Source organism: Cibotium barometz, chromosome 43, assembly GCF_041138505.1.
Source record: "Cibotium barometz isolate CiBa-2024 chromosome 43, ASM4113850v1, whole genome shotgun sequence".
Taxonomy (NCBI): Eukaryota; Viridiplantae; Streptophyta; class Polypodiopsida; order Cyatheales; family Cibotiaceae; genus Cibotium; species Cibotium barometz.
This window is the reverse complement of record NC_141088.1, coordinates 23,808,639-23,819,806: the sequence shown is the minus strand read 5'-3', so window position 1 is coordinate 23,819,806 and position 11,168 is coordinate 23,808,639. Positions and strand designations below refer to the sequence as shown.

The window sequence follows — 11,168 nt, the reverse complement described above, 5'->3', positions numbered from 1 at the left end:
TTATCCCTCAACATTCATTATGCATAAAGCATTATGCATAAAGCTATGCATGAGGCTTATGCATAAAGCCTATGTATAAAGCATTATGCATAAGGCCTTATGCATAAAGCTTATGCATGAGGCCTTAGGCATAAAGCTATGCATGAGGCTTATGCATAAAGCATGAATGAGCATTATGCATAATGCTTACATGCAAATCTACAAAACAAATCCCCAACACCCAAGGGTGCAATAATAATAGAGGAAAGAGAGGAAAGATAGAAAAGCACTTACCTCTTTTTCGTGATGTTGAAAGAGAGGATTAGAGGACCTACAAAACCAACAAAAGGGTGACGAAAGGATTAGTAATGCATACATACAAAAGCTTATGCATGAGGCCTTATACATAAAGCTTATGCATAAAGCATTATGCATGAGGCTTTTGCATAAAGCACTATGCAAGCCACGCTATCCTAAACTAAACCATATCCTGGCACTATGCATTAAGCATGCATGCATAAAGCTTAATGCATGCATAGATTAAGCTCTATGCATGCATTACGCTCTATGCATAGAGCTTATGCATGCATAGATTAAGCTCTATGCATGCATTACGCTCTATGCATATATCTCTATGCATTATGTAGCTTAATCTATGCATTAAGCTATATGAATAGAGCTGAATGCATAGATAAAGCTCTATGATTAGAGCTCTATGCATGTGCATTAAGCTCTATGCATAGAGGACCTACAAAACAAAACCCCTCTTTTTGGTATAAAAATAGAGAAAAGAGAGAAAGGAATTTACCTCTTTTTTTGGTGAAGTTGAAAGAGAGGATTAGAAGACCTACAAAACAAAACAAAAAGTTGAGAAGTGTGCATATCTCTGTGTGTGTATGTGTGTCCATGCATGCAAGTCTTTGTGTTTGTGTAGGTGAGTGTACATGTGCGTGTATGCATATACAAACGTGCAACTCTATGCATATGTTTGTGTAGGTGAGTGTATGTGTATACATGTTTGTACATGTGAGTGAGTGTGTGTACGTCTAAGTGTGTGTGCATGTACTTTATGTGGTGTGCATTCCATGTGTATACACATGTGTTTATATATGCAAGTGTGTATGTGTGTATGTTCATGTGTGTGAATGTGTACATGCATGTGTGTGTGTCTGTCATAGAGACACACTCAATCTCCCACGTATGCACATACAAACATCCTCACATATACACATATACACATGCACATGCACTCGTCCTCTCTCTCTCTCTCTCTCTCTCACTCACACACACACACACACACACAGAGTCACACCTCTCTCTCTCTCTCTCATGCATACATTGCACATGTACTGTCTCTTCTCACACCCCCTCACATACATAGAAACTCTCTCTCTCTCTCTCTCTCTCTCTCTCTCTCTCTCTCTCTCTGCCTCCCACACACGCACACACATACTTGCACGCTCATCTGTGTGATTGTGTGTGTACATACACACGTGTCTATGATTACGTAATGTCGACTTCATGCTTTCATGCATCGTGCAAGTGTCTTGATTGTGCGCATGTGCTAGTGTGTGTATGTGCATGTGTTTGTGTGTACGGTGTGAGTGTGTGTACGTGTGTATGTTTGTGTTTGTATATCCATGTGTGAGTGTGTAAGCATTTGAATGTGTTTGTGTGTGCATCTTTGTGTCTATGTGTGTGCGTGTACACGTGTAAATGTGTATGTGTGTGCATCTATGTATACATCGATGTGCATGTGGGTGTGCACATCCATGTGTGCACACGTGTACTTGTGTGTGTGAGTTTGTGTTTGTGTGTATATATATGTATATACTTATGTGCGTGCATATGCATGTATATGTGTGTGTAAGCTCAAGTGTGTGTGTGTGCATGAATACATGTACGTTTATGTGTGTGCATGTATGTGTGTGTCTCTCTCTCTTTCTGTCTCTCATAGAGACACAATCTCCCATGCACGTATACACAGACATCCTATCTTCTCACATGCATGCACATACACGTATACACAGACATTCTATCTTCTCACATGCATGCACATACACGTGCAATATACCTCTCTCTCTCTCTCTCTCTCTCTCTCTCTCTCTCTCACACACACACACACACCCCTCCCTCATGGATACAGATGCACATGCACTCTCTCTTCACACCCCCTCACACACGCATAGAAACACACACACATTCTCTCTCTCTCTCTCTCTCTCTCTCTCTCTCTCTCTCTCTCTCTCTCTCCACACACACACACACACTTGCACGCATATGTGTGTGACTATGTGTGCGCATATATATGTGTGTGATTGTGTAATCTCGACTTCATGCATCATGCAAGTGTCTTGATTGTGCGTATGGCTAGTGTATGTATGTGTACGTGGTGTGTATGTTTATGTTTATGTGTATCCATGTGTGAGTGTGTGCATATATGTGTGTGTGAATATGTCCGTATCTACATCTTTGGGTTTATGTGTGTGCACGTGCACATGCACGTGTGTGTGTGTGAGTGTGTGCATGTAGCACGTGTGTGAATGTGCGTGTGTACACGTATCACGTGCGTGTGTTTGTGTGGTGTGCAGGTGTGTGTATAGATCTATTAATATATACATGCTTACATAACTATAGATACGTACATACATAATATATGTGTGTGTGTGTGTATGGATGTATTTATATGTGTGTGTGTGTGTGTGTGTATATATTTATCTATATATGTAAAGGTATGTATATTCTCTCACTTACACATGCACATAATATAATATTAGAAAATATATGTGTGTGTGTATGTGAAGGAGGGGGGATTGCTTTCTAATGTATGATATATATATATATATATATATATATATATATATATATATATATATATATACATGCTTACATACCTAAAGATACATACATATATACATAATATATGTGTGTGTGTATGTGTATATTTATCTATGTATGCATTGGTTTTTTATATTCTCTCTCTTACACATGTACATAATATAATATTAGAAGATATATATGTGTGTATGTGGAAGGGTGGGCAATTTGCTTTCTAATGTATTATATATATATATATATATATATATATATAAGAAACTCATTTAATGAGTAAATGGCTTGATGGTGACAATTAATTGTGAGCCCCAATGCACCTAAGTGTGTGGGAAAGAAACTCCCAAAGAGTGTCTTCTCTTCTCCTTTCTCCTTTTTAAAATTTCTCCCTCTCCTTTCTCCAAGTAAAAAGGGTAGTGGATAGATAGATTTGAATAAATGCCTCCTCCTTTGCCCACGTGGAGGGAGAGGTAGTCGTCCTTTATCTTGTATAGATTGTTGACTTACTGAATCCAAGATATGCTATAAAATTAAAATGGCCCATTAGGGGTAGCCCGACTTATTGCACACGACAGGGACCCGGTTCACACCCTGAGCAGCCTTCTATGTCTACAACTACAGGTGCTAACAAAGGTGGATAAAGTTGTTGTCAATACGAAGAAGTGAGCACCGGAACTAGACAACGAGATAACAATGAAGAAGCTCCAATGAAAGCACCAAGAGTCAGTCAATAGAGCCAACAAGAAACTTGATAAACTCACCCAAGCAGCTAACTCCCAGTTCAATCAAGCATGGGAAGCAATAGAAGAAGAGACGAGGATCATCAAAACCAGAGGGATGAATCAGTAGTAGAAAAAATTTCAGAACTTATAGCATTTAAAAGAGTTATGCTTCTCTGTGTAAAAAGCATTTTGTAATCGGTTCGGTTTTATTTTAATATAATCCCTCATGCCTTAAAAGAAAAAAAAAAGAAACCTTGCCTTGTTGGGCTTCAAATTTAAAGCCTATGACAACACGGACATACCCATTAAAAGTCAAATAAAGAAAACAATATATATTGGGCTCATTCAATGGATGTTGACTTCGTGATTCCCTCAAACATTGAAAAAACAATATATTGGGCTGATGCAAACAATACAACAATATATTGGGCTGATGCAAACAATAAAACAGTATTGTTGACTTACCGAATCCAAGATATGCTCAAAAATTAAAATGGCCCGACGTGTTGCACAAGACATATATTCTCAAGGACTCTGGTAGGGTTGGTTCTGTTATAAATGCAGAGCTACGAAATGTAAACTAATGACGAAATTAATCCAAATCGGAGTGGAATTCTAGTAGCTCAACAATAATTGTACGTCGACGGATTTCTCTGTAGGGTGGGGATATATTTCATGCGCTCCCCCTTGTCGTGTAGCGGGGGAGTGCATGAAACACTTTCCACCTGGAGCCCTCATGCCAAGGCGACCCCACAAAGAGCTGGAAAAGCTCATTGAGGTGGAGAAGAAGGCGACCCCACAAAGAGCTGGAGAAGAAGGCGACCGCCCGCAAGAAACCGAGCCATTCCCGCCCAGGCAGAGCCTCACGATCAAGGCATTCGCAACCATGTAGAACACAAAGAGTGTGCCGATTGCAACAGTGGGTATTCCATTGCGGCTAGTTTGGTACTTTCTGCCTTTGCGTCCTTCACAAGAAGTTTTGGGCATTTTCCCATGTGGGAAAGAGACCCACTTTCCCTTATGTTTCCCTATAGTGTGTCAACATCATGAGCTTCTGGAGACGAGACTCCGCATACCTAGCTAGGTGTGGTGGGGGGGCAGGGGGCTGTCACCCCCCCTCGAGGGCCGGCAGCCCTCTGCCCCCCCCACCGCACCTAGCTAGGTATGCTCCCCCTCGCCTGCAGAAGCTCATGATGTTGTTGTAATCCTCCATGTGGGAATCGTAGTTGGAAAATGTCAAACTTCTTGTGCTTTAAGGCACCTTAGCAAGGGGGGGGGGGCAGCCCCCTGTGCCCCACCGCACCTAGCTAGGTATGCTCCGCCACGCCTGCAGAAGCTCATGATGTTGTTGTAATCCTCCATGTGGGAATCATAGTGGGAAAATGTCTAAAACTTCTTGTGTCTTAAGCCACCTTAGCAAGGCCATGTGATGCAAAAGAAGGGGGGGTCTGATAAGGCAGAGCAGTCACGAGGGGTTCTCTGATAGTGATCAGGCTGCAAGTCTCTGCCAATAAATGGTCATCTCGATTTGATTTTATGCTTTCATTGTTTGGTCGTGCAAGGTATGGTCCTACTAAGATAGTTATTTCTCAACATAACACCCATTATAAATTGGCAAAAAGGGTTAAAGTGGTTTACTAGTACCACAGGGTAAAACAAAATTTTATGCTTTCAAGGACAACCTCATTCAGTTCAATAGACAAAAAAGTATATCATTCAGTTCTTCCAAGTTTTTTAATTGTTTTGTCCCTTGTCATGTGGAATCGTGCATGTATATATAACGTAGTCTAAGGCTTTAATTCATGACTTGGAGGGAAACAAGCTATATTCATGAATTAAAGCCTAGACTATATTATATATACGTGCATGTATATATAACATAGTCTAGGCTTTAATTCATGACTTGGAGGGAAACAAGTTATATTCATGAATTAAAGCCTAGACTATGTTATATGAACATGCATGTTATATATACATGTATATAGGTGGGTAGATAGATGGGTAGGTAGATAGATTGATAGATAGGTGGGTAGGTAGGTAGTGGTCACAATTTATTCATTTTTGGATAACTTTTATCAATGCTGCATGATGTTGATGTGAGTTTGTTTAATTGTAGCAGCAAGTGAATGTGTCGGTGAAAAGAAATGGTCTAGATAGATGGATGGATGGATGGATGGGTGGGTGGGTAGGTGGGTGGGTAGGTGGGTGGATAGATTGATGGAAAGATACATAAAGTGATGGATGGATAGGTAGATAGATTGATAGATAGGTGGGTAGGTAGGTAGATAGATAGGTAGGTAAGTAGAGTGGCGATTGATGATGAGCTGGATGGACTTTGGAGTCGAGTGTGACTTTGGATGAGCTGGCTGACATTGGACAGCTTTGGATTATGCAAGTTTGTGACTGTGGACGACTCAGACTCTAGAAAAGCTTGAATAATGAGTCCTCAATTCATTTGTGACTGTGGACGACTCAGACTCTAGAAAAGCTTGAATAGATCAATGGATAGATTGATAGCTTGATTCCATGAATTTGTCTATGCAATCTGTACGGCTATTTTAATCGAATCAGAAGACTGTCTAATTCCTGCATCTGTATATATATCCCCACCCATCGAATATATACAGATGCAGGAATTAGACAGTCTTCTGATCTGTATATATTCGATCAGAAGACTGTCTAATTCCTGCATCACCACCCACGATTAGCCATTATAATTAGAAGTATTAAGTACAATTACTAATCATGAGTACTAGCGCGGGCTTTCCCATGCTTTCTGGCCTCCATCATGCCAGCTATGCTACAAACTCAGAGCCTCAGAACTCTGTGCTTTTGCGTTGCAGGCAATTACTGCAAAACGCCATTAATCAGCAAATCATCAATTTCTACTCTGATGATCATAGTAGCCGCCGCCGCGTCTTTAGAATAGCTGATATGGGCTGCTCCAGCGGACCCAATTGCCTGACCAACATGCAATTCATGTTCGACCGGATTACGAAGCAGCTCTATAATAATAACTTTGATCATCTCGAATTGCAGGCCTTCTTCTGTGATCTACCTAGCAACGATTTCAACACTCTCATTCAACTCTATGATGCAGAATATAAGAATAATTATCGGCCATTCGCAGCAAAATCTAGTAATCCGCCTCCTCCCATTATTAATCACTCCAATTTCTTTGCTGCAGTACCAGGAACGGTCTATGGACGGCTCTTTCCTCGCTCGTCTCTTGATCTGGTCTTCTCCTCGTGTTGCCTGCACTGGCTTTCTCAAGTAATTAAATTATCCTTTCCTATTTCATGTCATTGGCCTAATAAATATTGATCAGATTAGTTAAGATTTTCCTACTACAGATTGGGGCGTGTCCACCGCCTACAAAAGTGGCTAATCTTTGGAACCCTTGTGTTGTAGCCCCCTTGGTGGAGTTTTTTAAAATTATCTTGACCTCTTTGTGGCACTCGGGTGTGTAGCAGGTGTAGAGGTCCATAGCCCCATTACATAGAAAAAATATTAATTCTTCTTTTTATCAGATCCCTGCCGTACTTTTGGAGCGTGGATCTAGGGAGTGGAATAAAGGCAAGATCTGGGTGGATGGACCTGGGGCGAATGAGGCCACAGGGAGAGTCTATGCCAAGCAATTCCAACAAGATTTAAGCACATTCTTTAGGTGTCGCAGCGAGGAGATGGTTCCTGGAGGCTTGATGTTCTTGCTCATTCCATGTCGACCAGACCATTTTCCTCCCCATCAGCAACAAGAGGACAATTGCTTCAGAAATCTCGAGATTGCATGGCAACAGTTGATCCAAGAGGTATCCTAAATACTTTAACGTAATGTTGGAGTGTAATTGAATGGATCATGATTCTATGTTAGGCATATAGATCACGACCTTAATCATGTGCTAGATAACTTTAAATGACCACCTTTTGTAATCCTCCCCATTCCCTTACCTAGTCACACACTTGGCTATACACACTATAACTAACCACATATACACACCTAGGTACCACAAGGGAGTGCCACCCTCCCACAAATATTAGCCACTTTGATGATTGACTGCAGGGAGTGGTAGATCAGAGCGAGTTGGACACCTTTAATGTTCCTATGTATTTGGCAACTCTAGAGGAGATCATATCTGCAGCAAATCTTGTCTCGACTTTCAGACTTCATAGCATTGAAGTGATAGAAGAGCCCATTGGGGACAACTACTGGCGACAATGGAGTAACAATGCAAGTGAATTCGCTATGAGGAAGAGTAGGTTCTACAAGAGTTTATTTTGGAATGTAACAGAGGGACATATTGGCACCGAAAAGTGTGAGGCCATTTTCGAGAGATTTGAAGAGTTGATAAAGAGGGGTTTGGAGAATATAACAAGTTGGGATTCCTATTGGGCATATCCATGGTCTTCGTATGCAGTTGTGCAACTCTTCAAGGATGCTTAAGGCCCACTAATGTTTAAGCTTTGCTTTACAATTAGACATATTCTGCCTAGCATTAGATATTTAATATGGACATCATGTAAGTGTAAACAACCCAATTGCAAATACGTGAATTGCCATTTGTGATATGCTTTTATCATCACGCATTTGGATAGCTCTGTCAATATATCTATTGTTCACAAAAAACAAAGGTTTAGTGTTGGGTGAATGGAAAATTCTGGAAAGGAACCTTCTAGAAAGTCATAAAAGGTTGCAATTTGTAAGGCCTTAAATAGTGAATATTTTTTCTTAAAACCTTCAAATTTTTACATTTGATCATTTTTTGAAGTATAAGAAAAGATGTTTTGTATGAACATTGAATCTATCTACTTGTGCTAATCATGCATTTAATTAATCTCTTCTAATTATGTCTTTATGATCCATGAAGGTGTAGCTTGCAATCTCAACATGGTATTAGAGCTTTTTGTTAGAGCCTAGCTCACACACAAACACACAAGAAAACAGAGAGAAGAGAGTGGGAGTAAGAGAGTAGGAGAACATTGAATCGATGTACTCGAACAAAGTGAGCTCAATAAAGGTACAACAAGGAATGAAACAGTAATGACTTGATGTACTTTGAAGACCATATTAGGGAGTTTGGAAAATTCCTAACAATTCCCAAAGCAATGCAAATTTTCCAAATGGTCTTTTTGACTATTTGATCACAATACCATCATCATGTTGAATGAACTACATGCCCAAATAGTAGTGCATAAGAACTGCATCGGTCATCTCAAAAGTGGCATTTAAAATAGCTTTGAAAGCTACAATATGATCCTCATTGGTTCCTATGACAAGAATGTCATCAACATATAAAATCACAATGAGCATGTCATTTTTTTTCTTTTTGACATAAAGTGTGTTTTTGATCGTACTATTCTGAAGACCTTGGCTAATCAAATGGGTATCTTTTTTTTGATACCATGCTCATGGATCTTCTTTTTTCCAGACCATAAAGGCTTTTTAAAGCCTTAACGCCTTATGTTATTGACCACATTTAGCAAAACCAGCAAGTTCACTCACATAAACATCTTCTTTCAAGACACCATTCAAGAATGTTGTTTTTAAATGTCTAACTAGTGCACTTTTCAACCTTGGTTTGTAGACAATGTAGTCACAAATCTGATATTTACAGGAAGTGGGCACAAAGGTTTTACCATAGTTAATACCTTTCCTCTAGGCATACCCTTTGGTAACAATTCTAGCTTTGAATATGTCAACAAATCTATCTAACTTTCTTTTAACTTGTAAACCCATTTGTTGCAATAGCTTTCTTACCAAATCAACAAAATCTAGCTTCGAATATGTCAATAGATCTATCTAGATTTCTCGTGACCTTGTAAATTGACATATTTATCGAGCTTTCTCTTGACCTTGTAAACCCATTTGGTCGCTTTCTTACCAAGTCAACCAAATCTCAAGTACCATCTTGTGAATTGAATCAAGTTCATTCTAGAATATGGCTTTCACCTAATTCAGGTCCTCTTGAGCCTCTTCAAAAGACTTAGGCTCATCTATATAATGCAAACAACAACAAAAAAGATAAATTCAATGACATTTACTGAAATTGAGGCATGATTTTCTCCTAATCTTATCCTACTAGGTAGCGGAGCTATTAGTTTGCTATTCTACAATGTGCTTCTTAGTCATCTAGGTAGATTCCTAGCTTCATCAATAACAATTCTTTCATGATTGACCACTTGTTCCAATTGATTTGGAGTTGGTGAAACTTAAATCAGTGTCAAATGTGGAGGAATCTCCCCCTTGCAATAAATCTTGGTAAAAAATACGCACTTAAATTGAAAGTATTGCTTCAAACATATCCAATGAATTGGCATAAGTTGTGCTTGTTAAAATCAACCCTAGATTGAATTCTCATCAAAGACAACATCCCTACTCACAATCACCTTTTTAGTGACATGATTGTAGAGACGAGGACCCTTGGTAGCACAAATATGCGTTTGACTTCCTTGTCATCACGCTTGGCCCTTAACTCAGCTAGCACATGTGCATGTACTAAACAACCAAACACGTGCATGTGATCAACCTTTGGTTTTTTGTTGTACCAAGCTGCATAAGGCATTATGGTCCAGGGATCTTGTTTAAAACATGAGTGGCACAAGTTGCGGCTTCCATCCAAACTTTGTATGGCTATCGTGCCTTAATCATAGATTTGACCATTTCACTAATGAGATAACGATTGCATCTCTCAACAACACCATTTTTCCGTGGCATATAAGGGGTGGTCAGCTGATGTTTGATGCCTTTATCATCCAAACAATCTTCAAATTCTTTTGACAGGTACTCCCCACCTTGATGCAGAGAGTTTGAATTTTACATCTAAATTTCTTTTCCAGCATAGGAATAAAATTCTAGATATGGGAAAACACTTCTATTTTTTCTTTATAAGGTAGGTCCACCCATACTTACTAAAGTCATCAATAAATGTGACACAGTAAACATAACCACTTAAAGAAGGGGTCTACATGGGTCCATGAACATTGATATGTATAACCTGTAGCTTTCATTCATCTCTCAAAGTTGCAGATGGATGTATTTGCCTAGAACATAGCCTTTCCACACATATTTTGGTGGCAGAGAGACAAGTGAGGAAGACCCTTAAGCAAACCTTCCCTTTGCAAGAGAAGTAAGCCACCTGTAGAAGTGTGTGTGAAGTAAACATGCCATAGCTTTGTAATCTTCATTTTTGCATTAGGTTCCTCTATCAAACATGCATGATCTGACTTTTTATGATCGTCCTCTTGGTACAAGTTAGTGCAAAGTGGCCCAGTAAAAACAATGATGCTTGTTTGATATTTAAAGAAAAAGAGTGTGTGAGTGTGTTTACATGGGAACACCTCCTATTGAATTAGCTAAGCAATGATATCATTTGTTCATAGGTAGGTGTGAAAAAGGTTTTCTAGGCATCTAGAATATTTTTCAAATATGCTTGTACTTCTTGGCTATTTAAAGAGCCCTTATCTATTGAGAGATTCATCTTTGTGGCCCCGTGTGGCCCCAACCATTTTGTGTTACTCGAATCTTTTCAAGGTGTAGACCTCTAAGCTCTCCATGTCCATTAGTTCAAAATTAGATTACATTTAATATTAATCATTTTCTTAATCACATTTTATCATGTGTTTTGCTCCTCTCTCTAT

General features: G+C 39.4%; 1 protein-coding gene across 2 annotated transcripts; it reads left to right on the top strand.

The window, feature by feature from the left end:
* The first annotated feature begins 6,092 nt into the window (after positions 1-6,092).
* On the top strand, positions 6,093-8,675 carry LOC147613706 (gibberellic acid methyltransferase 2-like). Of its 2 annotated transcripts, none has more exons than XM_086781680.1 (3): positions 6,093-6,806; positions 7,064-7,342; positions 7,594-8,161. In XM_086781680.1, exons 1-3 carry the CDS (start codon positions 6,279-6,281, stop codon positions 7,972-7,974), a joined length of 1,188 nt encoding a protein of 395 aa, XP_086637806.1. In that variant the 5' UTR covers positions 6,093-6,278; the 3' UTR covers positions 7,975-8,161. The 2 variants fall into 2 exon arrangements, with proteins under 2 accessions (XP_086637806.1, XP_086637807.1); XM_086781681.1 differs by lacking the exon at positions 7,594-8,161 and adding an exon at positions 8,399-8,675 and having other exon boundaries at positions 6,125-6,806.
* Positions 8,676-11,168: the final 2,493 nt, after the last annotated feature.

What these genes read in the sequence shown, in the direction of transcription:
- LOC147613706 (XM_086781680.1), top strand. Translation starts at nt 6,279, where the DNA reads ATGAGTACTAGCGCGGGCTTTCCCATGCTTTCTGGCCTCCATCATGCC. An exon ending in GCCTGCACTGGCTTTCTCAA is followed by an intron (nt 6,807 to 7,063) that starts GTAATTAAATTA and finishes TCTTTTTATCAG; the next exon opens with ATCCCTGCCGTACTTTTGGA. An exon ending in GGCAACAGTTGATCCAAGAG is followed by an intron (nt 7,343 to 7,593) that starts GTATCCTAAATA and finishes GATTGACTGCAG; the next exon opens with GGAGTGGTAGATCAGAGCGA.